The sequence below is a fragment of the Dermacentor albipictus genome, chromosome 7, assembly GCF_038994185.2.
Source record: "Dermacentor albipictus isolate Rhodes 1998 colony chromosome 7, USDA_Dalb.pri_finalv2, whole genome shotgun sequence".
Taxonomy (NCBI): Eukaryota; Metazoa; Arthropoda; class Arachnida; order Ixodida; family Ixodidae; genus Dermacentor; species Dermacentor albipictus.
In genome coordinates this window covers 92,771,817-92,789,273 of record NC_091827.1, presented here as the reverse complement: position 1 = coordinate 92,789,273, position 17,457 = coordinate 92,771,817, and the positions used below count along the sequence as shown (strand labels likewise).

At 45.4% G+C, this 17,457-nt stretch overlaps 1 protein-coding gene across 1 annotated transcript in view; it reads left to right on the top strand.

Annotated features, from left to right (window-relative positions):
- The first annotated feature begins 417 nt into the window (after positions 1–417).
- LOC139048080 (uncharacterized) overlaps positions 418–17,457 on the top strand; it is a 28,913-nt gene continuing 11,873 nt past the window's right edge. The window contains exons 1-7 of the mRNA XM_070522498.1: positions 418–506; positions 1,086–1,109; positions 5,962–6,117; positions 8,136–8,317; positions 10,132–10,338; positions 11,187–11,302; positions 13,293–13,407. Of these exons, the coding sequence (XP_070378599.1) occupies positions 443–506; positions 1,086–1,109; positions 5,962–6,117; positions 8,136–8,317; positions 10,132–10,338; positions 11,187–11,302; positions 13,293–13,407 (864 nt within the window). The 5' untranslated portion in view covers positions 418–442. The remainder of the gene's footprint in view (positions 507–1,085; positions 1,110–5,961; positions 6,118–8,135; positions 8,318–10,131; positions 10,339–11,186; positions 11,303–13,292; positions 13,408–17,457) is intronic.

Genomic DNA, 17,457 nt, shown 5'->3' with positions numbered 1-17,457 from the left:
CCCGTTGCTGGGTGGTACTGTAGCTGTGTCACGCGAGTTCCTTAAGTACAAAGGTCTGATATCAACTGTGCAGTAATTGGTGCAGTAAAGGCGCAGTAATTCCGACGGGAATTGAGAGATTAGTTCTCAGCATGGGCATCGGAGATCATGCAACAACAGCAACACTTCGCGGCGGCACCGCTAGATGGCGTAGCGGGACTAGGGGCAAAAACAAAACAGGATCTGCTATTCCCCGATCATATATTACAGGTTTCTGTGGTAGCAATACGGCGTGTTGCTACATTGATTGAGTATTGATCGTATTGCCGTCAGTAATCATCGTGAGATGGGTTCTGCCGGAAATTATTTTTTTAGGGATATGAGGATTTTTGAATATATTAACCCGCTTATGCTCTCTTATTCACTCCGCTGCTTCAGCGACCACAACATCACGTTGCTCGCAATGCTGGCTACAGTCTTGATCGTCTTCATCACACTCATCGGAATCCTGTTGGCTTTCACCCTCGGTGAGTCTACATGCAGAAAAGAGTAGTTGATTCCATTACGGAGACGGCCCTTCTTAATTTATTCAAACGGCTCGATTTTTTAATTAGGACACCCTGAATGTATTTGTGCGAGAGGTCGTCAGTCGAATACATGTCAACAGCAAATGTCTTGCCCCTCTTTATGGTTCAATCATTATATATTACAGTGCAGGAAGTAGATAAGCTACCAAATGTAATTTAATATCAAACTCTGTAAAGTATAGCACGTACAAATAACAGTCTACACATAGCAATCTAGCGATAGGGGCAAGGTAACCCGAGTGAGATTATCAGTTCCGGCTTTGGCCCTGATGATACAGCACATCATTTTATTGAGCACAAAGATGAGTGCTGGGAATGGTTTGATTCGTCAACCCTTAGGATTCATCGTCTACAGCTGAGTACGTTATATCGCGCGATAGCAATAAAATGCATGACACTTACATGAACATGTGTCACTAAAAGAGAGCAATATTTCCCTAAAGTTCATTACTAGGAATTGTGTGCACTATGCTTTTTTATCTGCAACATTCGAATGTATGTATAAATTTTTCCTTTCAGTTGATACCAAGAGCCGCACCGAAGGTAACCGAATTTTATGTGTAATGTGAGCTTGGTTAAGCAACCTATTTGGCATAGACAACTGCACACAACGTTTCAACAAAAAGCTTAAGGAAGTTTCGTAAATTAAAAAAAATCACGCACAATTACGCTCGTCCCTAATGCGCAATTCGAGCACAGTTGTAGGCGTGTTTTCATTTCCCAATACACTGAGGTGGGCAATCTGTCTCGTGCGGCACGTTGCAAACGGAGCTAAGAGTGGCGCAACTGCCTCGCTAATCGGGAGATCACTAGATATGCACGTGGGTGAAGTATGGTCGCGATTTACAGTACCACCGCAGACAGACCTCCACTCATGCAGAGCTTCGGTTCCATACAGACAACGCCCGATACACTGGCGCCATCTCGTTGCCATCGTCTCCATAAAGCGCGTCGTGCACGGCACTACGCTTTTCTTCTGGCCCTTTCGTCATACCCTTCTCCTCCAATTTTCGCCTCATGGTTCTTCTTCACCCTTCTCCGCCTTCCTCCTCGCGCTCGCTTCGATGTCGCCGCGTTTCATCCCCCGTTGCGCTCCGCATTCGCTTTCATCCTTCGCTGTATACGTTCACTCGGTTACGACTTACAACGCCGATGCCAACGCTCGCCGCAGGACTGGGCACCCAAGAGCTGCGGTCTAAAAGTCTTCGCAACCTTTTGTTATTTGCGGCAAAATATGCCCACCTACTCTGCAACTGCTCTGTAAAAACCACATGTGTGCGATGTGATTAGCCGTTCTATGTTGCTCTTGCACAGTCTTTAAAAAAAGGCAGCCTTTATATCTACTGATGTAGTTTATATAATGATAAATAGAAAGAACTTACCACACTAACGGCGTTTTTAGGCGTGGTTAATAACTTCAACATATTTTCTGTGCTAAAGCAGCTTATATGCGGTGTACATAAGTTCACGTGACCAAACCTGAAAGAATTTAGAACTGCAAGGTTCACAATGTATTTATTTTTGCTTTTCTTTTTACATTAAGCGACTCAGATAAGAAACATGGTCGTATATTTCCACCCGGACGGGCCCACTCGTTACAAACGATAGAACAGTAATAGGCCGTGGCTACTTTAGAACCTGAATTCGTATTTATCAAGCAACTCGCAAGCAGGCGTAGTTCATAAGAGAAGTTAACTAATAAATGGAAAATCAAACATCCACCCGTTCGTAGCAATTGCTACAAACTCAAGAGACGGTGCAGGTAATCGTGTAGTGTACTAGTTAGAGGGTAAAGCGAGTCCGCAGATACTAGTTCTCATGAACTGAAGTTTTTTTGTGAATACGGCCACATGCGAGCTTTCGCGGGCGTGTCGTTCACAATCGCAGGGCCCCGTTACCTCTTTAAACATTTTGTTGAAACCCCTGCACCTAACATTCCATGATTGATCCAACATTTTTTATGACCTTTTCTTTCTAAGCAAGTGAGGAATAGGGACATTTACCATGTCAGCAAACGCAGTGAATAAACTTGTTCGGAAAATATGGGCCTCTAGAAGATTTAGTGTTAATGTTTAACTTACTGAAAGTTTCGCCTGCCGCGTATTATCCATTGAAGGTGTCCTTCAAAACAAATGTCAGTTAGATCATTTTTGTTTGCGCGTGAACGCATTACCCATTGAGGAATGCCAGATAACCGAAGACAGGGAGGGCAGTGGCAACGCTGGTAGCCCCATCTTGGGGTGAACAGTTTCACTAGAACGGAGACACAGCTGTTATTGTAGAGACCGACCGAATTCTGCTAAAGTGTTTCTTTAAGAGGAAGCTTTAGCTCGAGTGCTCCTATCTAAATACATGTAAAATGAGAATTCGTATTTCTCGGCAACCACTGCACCAAATTTGACGACGTTTGTTGCATTTAAAAGAAAAACTTAAAATCTAGTGACTGTTGGCTTCGAATTTTTGAGTTCAATCGTCAATTTTTTATTAAAAATTGGCAAATATCGAAGATTTTCAAAAAACGAAACTATGACGTTTACAGCTCTGTAACTCAAACACTAAAAATGATAATACAATTCTGTGAATGGCATATAATAGCACATCTAAAGCGGACAAAATTGATATGTTACACATGAATATAAAAAAACTAATCATAGGGAAATACAACTTTTGCAAAACCATTGTAACCAACGTAACAAATTCACGTAAGATGTGAAATGACATATTGAATTTGTCCGCTTTGAATGATCTAGTGGATGCCGTTTACAAAACCGCGATATCTGTTCTTCATGCAGAACTATGAATTTGTAAACTTCGTTGTTCTATATTTTTCAAATGGCCAAATATTTGAAAATGGTTTTAAGAAAATTCAAGCCCTAAATGGAAATTTCGCTTCCAACAGTCACTAGAATTTAAGTTTCTCTTTCAAATGCATCAAATTTCATCAAAATCGGTCCAGGGGTGATCTCATAAAAACGTTTTTGCGTTTTACATGTATTTGAAAAGGCCGCGTCGGAACGACAGAAAGCTCAGCTAGTTGGTAAGGATTCATTATGCAAAAATAGAAGTGAGGCGTGCAGACAGGACACAAGAGTAGAGAAGTCGACAACACGAACGCCGACTATCAACTGAAGGGGGCACAGAGGCGAAAAATGAAAGAAGACACAAAACTCATCTGCGCAAGCTCAGGAATGGTAACACCACGTGTCAATCGGGTACACGTGCTGGTCTACGTGAGAGATAACTGTTAAGGCACTTAATCGCTTCCTTATGTAAAGTAATCGAAGGCTGACTCACGCACGCACTTCCACCATTATAGATATGCCATGCCTCTACCATAAGACGCGTATCTTCATTCTTATGCCTGTACATTATCGCGCATTCATCTTACTTTGGCTTGCAGTTACAATCTCGGTAATGTAGCGAAAGATTAGAAGGCGATCCACCGGTTAACGACCTTTTATGCTCTATTAGCCTCTGATTGATACACCGTCCCGTTTGCCCTACGTAGAACTGGCCACAGCTAAGGGGAATTTGATATACCACACCCATACGACATTCTGTAAAACTGTTGTTCTTATTGTGCTTAACTGGACAAATATCTGTTCGTTTTTTGCCTTTAACCCGCTCCTTTTTATTCTGTACGGCAGCGCATATCTTACCTAGCTTATTGGGAGCAGTGAAAGCAACATTAACATCATATCTACTAGCAACTTTTTTAAGCCGTATTTTCATTTTTATTTTATTTTATTTATTATTAAATATTTATAAATATATTTAATAATATATTTTTATATTATTGTTTTTATTCCGTATATTCATTCAGTGTCGCACAGGCTTAAAAAAGTTGCTAGTAGATATGATGTTAATGTTGCTTTCACTGCTCCCAATAAGCTAGGTAAGATATGCGCTGCCGTACAGAATAAAAAGGAGCGGGTTAAAGGCAAAAAACGAACAGATATTTGTCCAGTTAAGCACAATAAGAACAACAGTCTTACAGAATGTCGTATGGGTGTGGTATATCAAATTCCCCTTAGCTGTGGCCAGTTCTACGTAGGGCAAACGGGACGGTGTATCAATCAGAGGCTAATGGAGCATAAAAGGTCGTTAACCGGTGTATCGCCTTCTAATCTTTCGCTACATTACGGAGATTGTAACTGCAAGCCAAAGTTAGATGAATGCGCGATACTGTACAGGCATAAGAATGAAGATAAGCGTCTTATGGTAGAGGCATGGCATATCTATAATGGTGGAAGTGCGTGCGTGAGTCAGCCTTCGATTACTTTACATAAGGAAGAGATTAAGTGCCTTAACAGTTATCTCTCACGTAGACCAGCACGTGTACCCGATTGACACGTGGTGTTACCATTCCTGAGCTTGCGCAGATGAGTTTTGTGTCTTCTTTCATTTTTCGCCTCTGTGCCCCCTTCAGTTGATAGTCGGCGTTCGTGTTCTCCACTTCTCTACTCTTGTGTCCTGTCTGCACGCCTCACTTCTATTTTTGCATAATGCCGCGTCGGAGTTGGGACCGAGCTAAAGCTTCCTCTTTAAGTGTCGGCAATGACACAATCACTAACATACAGTCAATTCTAAAGCAGTTCTTTTTAGGACGCAACACCCTCGCAGCACTACAACTTTTCTAACGAGTTGTTGTAAAGCGTCACAAAATGGGACTAACGAGCATTGCTTATGTCACCCACGTCTCCAGAAACGTGGTATCCCGCAAAGGGTAATACGTTAGCGGACGAGTATCTAACTGCTCACTGGTTCTTAAGGACACAATGAAGGAATGATACGCCACAGGCGCAACTTCGAGCAAGTTACGTTAACATGAAATCATTAGAGACGAACGTCTTTGGACCGAGATTTTTTTTAACCAAAGTGGTCTCTTTAAAACGTACTTTCTATCTTAAACGTAAATTAACAGTTCATCTCTGTTCAAACCGAGCTAAAATAATTTTCTGCGGCTAAATAAATATAGATAACGTCGCAGGCGACGAGTGTTACGATATAAATGTCCTTCAGAGACAAGAAATTCCAATTTCTGTCATGGTTAAAAAACTACAAATTTAAAATAATAGGAAAGCAGCCAAAGGATATTTTGTTCAACGTGTTCCAACGATACCTTTCAAGGACATGACTGCATCTGACTGTCAACGTATTCTGGCGCTTTAAAACATCCACCATTTTCGAAGACCAATGTACGTCGTGATCCAGAATCAAGTGACTCCTCAACATACCGAGACTGTTTTTCGTACTTATTCTGCGCCTTCTGCGACCTGGCACCCACACGCTTGAGCTGCCTGCCTCACTTGAGAGCCAATACACTTTTCAATTAAGCAGTTCACTAACACTGTACTGATGTCGCATCAAATTCTTTACCATGACATTCGTCAAGGTAATGATGGAAACAGCAGTACCGAAGGTGCTGGCAGTACTACAACCGGCAGCGGCAATCCAGCTATAACACTGAGCGTGCCTCCAGTGGTTGTGATCCCAATGACAGCGCGGATGCCTGCCACGGCTGCAACTTCTCCCACGGCTCCAACTTCGCGTAAGCCTACTATAAGGTGCAATCTGTCTGCTCACCTGCAGAGTCACAGTCAATATGGATGGCCTCTGCTCACTTTGCTGAGAGAAATATCTTTTTTTTTTCATAGGTTCAGCTGACTACGAAAGACTGACGGCTACGCTTTTAGCTATTTGAAATTTTTGCTCCATGACCCATCAGGAGAACTGGCACCCTTTCTACGTTCAAAAAGTCACTGAAAACATATTTCATAACTGTACAAGATATGCATTAGCCTAAAGCAGATATTTCGTTTTTATGTGCTAAGAGTCTTTCGTAGTCGTTTTAAGGGGATAATGGTGTCCGAACGTGTTTTGGATATCTCAACTAATACATTTTTACTGCTAGCCTGCAATTTCGTATATTTCCACGGTCACGTTGGCTTCCTGAATGTCGTTTTTGAATTTTTTTTCTGCTTGCTCCTAATTTGCTTTCGTTATTTATGCATAGAGAGGCCTCATATTGTGGCTCTGCTTTATTAATATTGTTCTTGTATTCAGTGTTTGTTTAACTCAAGCAAACGTGAAAACTGAAATGCCCAAGTCATGGCGGTGCATTGACAAATCTGGTCTTACAGCACATGGAACGGCGGAGCCGGCACAACTCATCAGGGTCGTGAACGTGGTGAAAGCGACTGAGCGAATCGAGGGCCAGTTGTTCTCAAGATTTCTTCAGTCAGACATCATCATATCTAACTACAGCCAGTTTTTTGTTGCAATAGTGTATTGATGTATCTAGTATGAATAAACTGGACAAGCGTTACGGTTTCGGTTGTTACTAGGGCTCTTGAAAAGCCGAATTAAGTCAATTTAATATGACTACTTGAGCAAAATTATTTCAAATATCGAGTCGAATAAGCGGTCCTTCTTCCATTAAGGAAGCGGCAAGTAAAAGAACGTAAGATGTGGGCACTTGCTAGAAGAAGCTTATTCGTACCCTTCAATCATTACCTCACCTAAAGCCGTTCATAACCGAAGGCGCAGACAACTCGGAAGCTATTGAATAAGAAGAGTGAAAAAGTGGCCAGATGTTCTGAAAAATAATGACAATGGCAATAAAAGAACGAAGAAACAAACGAAGCAAAAGGAAGGATCCCAGGAAAAGCTTGCTCATCACCGCCCGTATTCAGAAAGAAATGTCACATTTTGTGCGAAAGGAGAAGCACAGAGCTAGCAAATTGTTAGACTCATACACGAAGTAAGGATAGTAGATTTATCAACACTTATAAATTCGCGAACGTTCCCTTACTGACTGAACTAACAAGCATGGTGACACGCGCGAAATCGTAAATAATCGCTGAACTGACTCTGTGACCACAGACAGTCGCTGTCTAAACGCTGACGTGAGGAAGAGCGGTCGCAGTGATCCAGCGGAGCAAGCGCGAACTAAGCGTCGAGAACACAGCGCACACGAAGCCATCAGTCCTCGGCACACTTAGGCTCTGTACTGACCGCAGATCGATTTTTAAGATGTGATCCACATGGCTGTGCTCAGCCACGCCATTCGCAGCCGCCGCCGGAGTAAAACACCCTCACCCCCTTCTGCCGCTTTGCGCGCCATGGGAGACTGCGTGCTTCCTCCCCGCCTTCCTACTTTGTACGCGGAAGATCGAGACACCACCCTTTCTGAACACGTTTGCACGCTTTCACTCGCACCCACAGCGTCCACCTCACTGCCGCGGTGCTATCGCACATGGACTTTCACGGTACATCACGGCGATGTCGACACCGTTATTCCGACGTCCACGCCGTCTTGTCCATCTCTATCAACCTCGATCGAAAATGTGCCGCGTAAGACCAGTATTACTCGAATAGCTAACTTCCGTCGAATCCATGACTAGACGCACTCATATATTTATCTGGGCTTAACATGATCATCAAATTGACTTGGAAACAGTAGCACTTTGTGTTATTGACGTACATTGCCAGTCAGATACCGAGACTTGGACATATCGCTACACCATTTCGCAATAGCAACTTTGCATTCGCGGTCACCATTCGCAGCGGTCACCACCCGACGAAGCGGCTTGATCTTCTGCGTAGTCGGCGATTCCCTCACTACCCCGGAGTTGTTTCATCGGCAGCTCTGTGACTACATTGTCTACGCTGACATGGTGGCTACATCCCCCTACGCGGACGGATTCGCACCCCTTCACGGACCCAGCTCCTGGGATGTCTTCACACGAGTCAGTAAAATCTTCAGTTTCGTTATTAACGTCTGATATCAATAAGGGTATCCCAATGCGCAGCATCGTTTACAAGGAAAACACTAGACGCGGTACATTATGACACGCTCTTTAAATTTCATTCAGTATATTTCGTCAGTTCCAACTGCAAAATACAAGAAAGCCATATTTGAAAGTAACCTTTTTAGACAACCTCGTTTAAGACAGGCGTTAGAAAGAAATGCAGGGAAAGAGGGAATTCTATTGAGGCTATTCTTTACGCCTTTCTCAGTGCTGCACTCCGTGAAGGACTTCGACGTCAACATCTGCAAATGCACTGAATGGATCTCGCGGTTGTCTAGTGGCAGTAAAGTTAACGAGCCACTGAAGTTTTGCTATAGGAAAGGGAATAAACAGGGTGTCTGGCAGCTTGTCTTCCGAGGGAAATGCTTGCTTAACGTATACGGAGCCGTGATGATTATACGTAGTTCAGCCTTAACGGTGTGCTCTAGTGCGCTCTCAATCGCATAATTGCTGCAGGACCGCATTTATTTGCTTAAAATTCCGTCATGGGCACATCTATTACTACGTTTAAACTAACGTAAAATGTGCGGATATGGTTTTCTTGCCCGAACAGGCCGCACTTCTGTTAAACAGGTTCTTTGCCACTTTGATGACACGAAAGGGCAGAGTCCCTACTACACATTTACGCTTACCTACGTAGGGGCATGTATGCAGCACGAAAACCATTTTTGGGAGATGTCTTTAGCTAGGAAAAGTGATTGGCAGCTAATGACGAACACCGGCCCTAAAGTTCACGCTTACTGTACTCTAGTGAGTAGTATACTAGTGTCGCGAAGCACGTACGCCGCAGGTCTCTCCTGTTCTTTTTGTGGCTGTTGAGTCTTCCTTGATGCGGGGGAGCCGGACAGAGAGTGGTGTCCGAGACGTGGAACCACGGAAGTGAACAGCGCGAGCGACTAGAGCCTTTGCGTGGGATTGACCACGACGGCGCCTCGGCAATGGGCCCTTATCCAGCCAACGCAGTCGTACCGAACGGACACTTCGTGTGCGCGCTGTCCGCGCTGTCCGCTGTCCGCTGTCCAATCGAGTCGGCTTGCCTGATTGCCCTGAGTACCCGATTGGGAGAAAGGCCCGTGTCTCTCATTGGTCTGCGTGTCACTTGGATGCTACGAAAACAAAGTTAAACAGGTCTGAGTAGGTTTGCGGAAAGCAGGGAGACAGCACCCCACGGCGCCACTTCACCACGGATGATGTGGCCACTCTGGCAGGCCGCCTACGACTGGTATCCCATCCTTTTGTGTGTAAGATGCCGTACAGTGTGACTTTAAATTAATATTGAATTAAAAATTCGGCAGTGACACGTAAGACTGCCCACGTGAGAGAATGCGAAAGCACCACACAGTTTGTAGACCTCAGAGCGTCATGAACGCGCTCATTCTATACACTTATCATGGGGTGCCATCTCCTCCCCTTTCGCTGTGCCATCACGTGCCCCCTGGCGCACCCAGCAGGCCACACTTTTTGTACGGTAAACGAGAAGTCTCGAGCCGACGCGCTCCGTTATTGTTCCGCAGAGGGCTTACGCTCAACGTCCGCTATAGCAAAATTGTATGTGTTCATTTATTCTATATTTTTGGGAGTGGTACTGCCGATAATTTTAGGCCACTTTACAGCCACGTTACACATAGCATGTTTCAAAACATCGCAAAGCTTTTAAATCACTTTTCCTTAGCCATTTGATCACACCTGGCCCTTGGGCCACCAAAAACAATGCCCGAATCAATCTTCTGCTTACACATTCTCGCACGCAGGGTGCTTTGGCAAGCACGGTAGCGACCGCTGGCGTTAGCTTCTCGGTCAACGGTCTGGGACAGCCGGAGAGCACGTTGAGCGCCCTCCCAAACATGGACAGACATCTAGCGGATCTTGTGCGCAGCGCCAACCTGTCAGCCATGGGCGTGCTCAACTTTCCGCGTTACACACGCATCAACACCTACAGCCTTGTGCCGGCGTATAAGGCAACTGTTTTCAATATAGTTTGTTCTTACGGTGTGTAACTATAACGCAACCACTAATATTTGCAACAGTCTAACCACTAAAATTAAAGGACATTTATATAAACCCATCAAACTTACGCTTATGATGTTCGTCAGATCAAGCAGGGGCTTCAAATAGATAAATAAAGCCGTATTATTAAAGAACATTAGATTCTGTCATTAGATGCTGATGTTAAACGCGGATGCACCTATGGTAAGGACATAAACCCACAGAAACAGCTATGCTCCGGCATACTTCAGATCAGAAGCATTCAAATCATTCAAGAGATATAATTATCAATGCTCGCACGTCATAACTCAACAATCACAAAATGTACTACCTACGGTGGTAATCTAATTTCTGACTTTAAAGACAGCAGGCACACAGCCACAACTTTCTGGCGCATTCACCACACCTCCGGAAACAACTTCGAAACACTCCACATATCCTCCCGAGATTCATTCTGCATCTCTCTGAACACAGGCAACGTTCGAAGTTTCCGCCCAAAGAACATGCGTCTCTTCATAAGAAATTCTTTTCGTGGTTGTACTGAAGGTAGCGTCCTTATCTTGGTTAATGATCCCGTGCTTTCTGGTAGTTAGAATGCATAGGCACCACATTTACGAGCGCTGAAATAAATTAATAGCACTTTTAAGGAAAAGTCAATGCTATAATGCTGTTAGTGTAATTTTATTGGAATAGCATTTCTTTTTTTGCATTTGCCTGCGCTATGCGCCATTAAAAGGGAACTCACTGCTATTATTAGTGCCTCGTGTACTTAAATAAGAAATTTGTATTGCAAGGCTGGCGACATTTTTTACCGGCACAGGCTATGACGGATGTATTGAGAGCAGAGCGTCGCGTCAAGCCCATGACATTCATAGGTGCGTGGCTGTACGAACCGGTGGCGTCAGCGCATTTCGCAGTTGAGGTGGAATCGATACCGTGAGTACATTTACTTATAAAACGGTTTGGCAGCTTCTTCTTTAAGTGATCCTTCCGTCGATATAACGGAGCACTAAATCTACGAACTTAACCTATCTTTCGGATAGCATGACATAGTACGGCGCAAAGCGTTAACTTCTACAAAGTACCTTTGAGCTATATATCGCGATTCGAGGAGCACTTTCAGGGAGTTACAGGGGTCGCAGTTAGGCATACACGTAGCTAATGCTATGTTAGATGTGGTCACGTAAAGTTTACTTCACAAAGGAAAATTTATCTTTGGAAGCACAGCATCCAAATAGTAGATCGACGCATTATATCATTGTGAACTGCAGCCATCACTGTCCTTCGATGACGAAACTAGCCATAGAGGCCGACTGCCACTAGAAACCGTACTGGACCTCTGCTAAGTAAACAACACTTCGCCACAGTGATATTACCTGTGCTCAATTCACCATGCTGAAGCTACGTCTACGTTATGGGAGAGGGACACAGCACATGGTTCCACGTAAATTTGGACGAACTGGGGTTAATATGAATAAGCTGTAGATAGAAGCACAGAAGTATTTTAGCACTCGACCCTCATTTCGATACTGCCGAAGTAACCAGCAGTTACTTTGTGGCTTCACGCTCAACAAAAACACTGTATTCAATGATGCACCGTAGAGGTATTAGAGACTTTTAGCTTGTACGCTATTCCGGTAAACGGGAGCGGTTTGGGCGGATTACTGGATGGTCGGGGCGTAAACGTGAGCGGTGAAGCCGCCTGGTGTTGTAGAGCTCAACCAGACAAACGCACAGCTAAAACTGCAGTAACTCACCATATCCTGCTTCGCCACTCGTGGAAATTTTTGGCAGCGGCGTAATTGTGAACACGATTACGCCACTGTCAAAAATTTTCGCCAGCAGCTAAGCAGAATATAGTAATTAGCTCTGTGTTTGTGTAGTTGAGCTTTGCGCCACCAGCTGGCGCCACCCATCTGGCCGCTCACCTTGACGCCCCCGCTAAACCGGAAAACCGCCCGCGCTTGCCCGAATACCGGACACGCTAAAGGTCTCTATTAACTCACAGTGCTGAGCGTCAACCGTAAGGCCTCACACAACAAAATATTTGTTGCTCATTGCAAGCGAATCTATTCTATACAAATAAGTGTGCTTTCAAGCGCAAAATAGAAGTCAGAACAATATCCATAGCAGTAAATTGCGTCCGGACGTTCTCTCGATAAGGGGAGAAGCAGCTGTGCAGCACCTGTGGAGGCCTGTCAGGTGGAAACTGTTGCCTTTCATTTCTGCAGCTCCTGCCGAGATGCCTCCAAATTTCAGCGCGATGAAATCTGCTTCGGCGAATATCACAGTAGCAGTTGAGCCACATGTTTTAAGCGGACGAAAAGCCATAGAATATACACTTATGGCAAGGCCCCCTACACAACGCCGAGGCCAAAATTGCCTCGTAGCTTAGTTCTGATGCCGTAATTAAAAGAAATTCAGAGGCACGAAGATACTTGGTTCCTACGTGATAAGGATTGTTCTTGCGCCGGTTTTTTTTAATTTCTGCTCAGTATTTGACAATTTCCTCATCAATAGCCAAACTTGACGGTTTCTCGAAGTGGTGCTGCAGTAAAACCATGTAGTGCCCCACTTTTATTACCCTGTATCTTTACTAAAGGTGCTAGTACAGCGACAAGCAGGTTCTGCCCACAAGTTTGACGAAATATCATCTCTGTGTCAATGGCACGGTTAATCAAATGCATACGTATGAGAAAAATATACATGTATTTGCATTTGCGCTTAGTGTGCGACGCCATTAAGACCACCCGGTCGCTGGGTAACAGTTGTCCATTAAGAATGCTACGAAGCCTTTTATGGCATAAATATTAATGAATGTACACTTTCCTAGTAATATGCTAGTTGCTGGAAAAATTATATGTTAAGATAACAGTTCCACTCTTTCAGAGCACCAATTTCTTGGATTTTCTTCCTTCTTACGCAGACATCTGAATGTCATCATCCTGCAGACCCACATATCGAAGCTATACTATGCGGGTGACCTATGCTCTACTCGACCGATATGCAGGAAGGGTCAAACTTACCTACTTCCAAGCTTCGTGAGTAGATGATCCAAATAATTTTTTATCTCTCTCTATCTAATCGGTGGCATTCGGTTTCTGATAAGACTCAAGTTCCCATAAAATTATGGATAGCTAAAATATGATCAGAACTATTTTTAGGAACAGCTCATGCCATGATCACTAGTACCTACATTTGACTTTAGCAGTGCATTACAGTGCTGCCACTGGAAGAGTGATAACATCGCATATTCTCGCGAGTATCGTCCAAAATGGCGTTTATCGAATGTGTCTAATAAACGGGGCCAAGCGGGGCTTTGCGATTGTTGCGTTCTATAATCTTGAACACTTCGCGATCGCGCCCTTACTCAACAGTACCACCCAGGAGACAGCGCTGGAAGTGGCAATGATTATTGCAATCATGCCTATTGTCTCTGGGTATATGAACTGAGCTCGAGTCGACTGAACTGTGGAGATGCTGTACATAGATTAGCGCATCTAGCGGCAAATACTGCATCGAAAATACAAACTGACTCGACGCTTAGAGCAGCACGCAGGCGAAAGTACCCTGCGAAGTGTGTCAAATAAAATCGAAGAGACAGGTATATTGAAAGCAAATTTATATTCATGGATCAATTCCTTCATTTATGACTGATTCTACACAACTTCCTGTTTGCAGCATTTACCTTCCATATTTATATGCATTTTGTAGTGCGACTTAGTAAACATGGATTTTTCATTCTATCCTTTGAACCTTGGACGATTTTCTCTTGCACAACGCTACATACCATCTTTTCCAGTGAGAAAACACTACAGGCACCAACAAAAGAGTAACATAAGCGGGGGAAAGAATTGTCGTCTCGCGACACTCTGGGACCACAGTTTGTAGCGATCCACTTCCTAAAGCGCCTCCATTATTTCTGATGTTCGATGCCGCTGCCGCGTAGCTCCCATTTCCACTATTTGTAGTGGTCACAAATAAAGCACAATGTACAATGAAGTGCTGCCTCCCCCCTCCCCGCACTCTTTTTGCTGTTACAAAATGCAGTCCATGGTTCCCACACACTGGCTCCCTCCATGAGCATGCCGTTTCTAATATAGATATTATTGATTTTGCTGCACTTTCTGAACCAGTTCTCGAGAGAACCGTACGCAGTGCCAGACGAGTTCACGTCGTGAAAGTTTAGCGCGGCAGCTGCACGCCACGTGTCTCTGGCATTGAACTTACGTGAACGTAAGGATATCCATACATCAATGCGTCGCGCGCGCCCATACCCACACACTGGGCTTCTTCGATTTTCCACTTCTGGCTACCCGCGTGCTGCCAGAGCCAGCCAGAGCGTCTTCGTTTTTCTCGGGTTGCTCCGCCCACCGCGCTATGCACTGCCGCCGGGCGTTCGTTTTGCTCGCGCTGGACGGTTCTGGCTACCCCCGGGCTGCCAGAACCTGCCAGGACGATTTTGGTCTGGCTGCTCTCTGGAAGTTCTCTGGCTAGCAGACGACTAAAAGAGGCTATGGGCGCTCGCCGCCATCTTTACGGGGACTTCACGGATTGCAACGCGGGCGCTTGAGGACATCAATTTCCCTCGCTCAGCCAACTGCCTGCGGTCATCTTCGGATTTGCTTACTTCTAGCGTTGTCTTTTAGGTGCCAACGCTCCGTTCCGTATCGTGAAGCGGTGTGATACGAGCCGTGGTGAACCGTTTGAAACTTTTGTGTGTGTGTATATATGTGTGTGTCCCCCGATTGCTTCTTCGCGGTGGTGAACAGCGCGCCGCGCTCTCTTGCGTGCATGTTATCTGCATCGTGTTCCACGCAAGCTGTAGACGCTCATTCACACATTGCGGTACATCTTGATTTCGTCTTTCTCTCGTGGCATTCCTTTTCACATATTACGCGTATGTATATCTCTCCTTTCTCTGCAGTTTGCGAAGCCTTTGCAGTTAGCCCGTGTTCGCTCCGTCACTCCGTCGTATGCTTAGGTGGCAGCTCCAAACCGATATGTGTTCAAACTGCAGGCCGTTGATCTAAGAATACACTGATTGCACTCGGTACATTTAGACACACGTACATTGGCTTATTGCTCTCATGATTGCGGCCAATGTTGTTTTTCGTGTGAAACGTTTCGCTGGTCACAGGCGACGTGCATTTTCACGCGCCAGCCGCGTTCCCAGCTCCTTAAATGAGAAGCACCACCAGCCACAACAAACTTTCTGAAATCGAAGCCCACGCAGGTCGGCACGAAATTTTATGCGTATGAAACGTACCCGATATCCTGCTTTTTCATGCCTTGTGATGATACAGCGCCAACTCAGCAATGTCGCCGGTGGGCGACGTGATCGCTGCGAACAGGGATCTTCCAGCTATCGCTTTCGAGTATACAATCACGATTTCGCGTTTTGTCATCCGCCGCGTCGGAGGCCATCTGTTGCGCAGCGCAAGGCGAGGTTGGCCCAGTACGCGTCCTGCGACGAGTCGCGCGAAATCGCGCGAAAGTTATCGTGTTCCTGGGTGCAACTATATATGTTCAAGCTGGCATCGCATAAATGGGCCGACTACGCCGAGCGCACGTCGGCCTCGACGGGCGCTGCCATGCTGGTAGCATGATTACATGGCCAGCTGTACCGGCGTTGAATTTTGCAAACTTCGGGCAGGTTCGGGTTGTCTTGGGATCCCAGCCCACGTGACATCCTGTCAGGACCGGAACTAGCTGGCTGCTGTCTGGCTCCCAGCGGACTGCCAGAACTGCGAAAATCGAAGAGGCCCCCTTTTGTGAACAACGTGCTTAGCGCTACCTGGAGAGGCTTCAAATTACTAAACCGTACAGTTAATGCGCGGCCCGAGTTACTGCGTGGCGCTAGAAGCTGACGAAAAAAATAGAACGCAACGTTTAATTTTCCATTTTCTATACGGCAAGGTCACGATACTGGTCGCGATAGATCAACATGCAACACTTTCAAGCAGATACTGTCCCCTACAGAAGAACACGCAGCAGTTTCCCACATGCTATAACTCAAAAGAGCAACCACAACACACCAATGCACAGCACATACACAAACACTTCTTGGGCTGCGTACTATCGTGAGCAATATGAGCAGGAACACGCGAGCGCGTGGGAAATAGCCTCGAAACCGACGTGGGGCGATGCGTTGCGGCCGCTGTAGGAAACAAAGTGGAAAGGGCGCCGCGGTTCCGCCAACTGTCGGCACTCCCGCCTCACTAGCGTTACTGCGTAATGGCAGCTGATTGCGTGTCACCGGGCGCTAGCGATGATAAGGCGGTTATGTCATGCAGAGCGTGGACCGTGCTGTCTGTAGTTGAGCGCAAAATATCTCTAGCTCTCTTTTTATCATACTTGCGGAACGTATCGCAATGATACCGGCGTGATACTGTGACGCCTGTAATAGCGCTCGCACGCAGGAAAAAGCAGGGTTGTTTTGTTATGCGTGTTTTTCTATGTCTCGGTTATTGTGAACAAAGAAAAGTTGTACGCAGCAGTGAATTTAAAGGTTTTATTAGACGATTGCTTAATGGTAACAAAATTTTCATCCACACAAAAAGTATCCCAATACATCAGTGTTACAGCTTGACCTTTCCTTGCAGGCTTCATGCGTTAATAACGGGTCATGGCTCCGCCTGCTTGAATGACGGTCTCCATTCTTTTTGGCAGAGACACGTAGAGAGCCTCGATGAAGGCTTCGTCATCTTGAAGATGTTTCCACTCGCGCTTTATGGCTTCCCATAGTTCATCACTGGTCGTCGAGTCCAAGGAGAGTCTTGAAAGGTTAGCCTTCATACGTGCCCAAACATGTTCTATGATGTTCATGTCTGCAGCCTTCGCACACCACTCCAAGCTCCTTACCCCTAGTTCGCCTAAAAGACGTGCCACGACCTTTGCTGTGTGAACGGGAGACAAGTCCTGCTGGAGTAGATAATACCCATCCGGGTGTGGACCATTCAGTGCATAGGGGATCATCTCGTGCTCCAGCAATGTGCAATATGCAGAACTTGTAAATCTCCCAGGGATTCTTACAATGGGACTTAGGCCATCCCGCGAAATAGCCGCCCACACGTTTACTGACGTGCGTC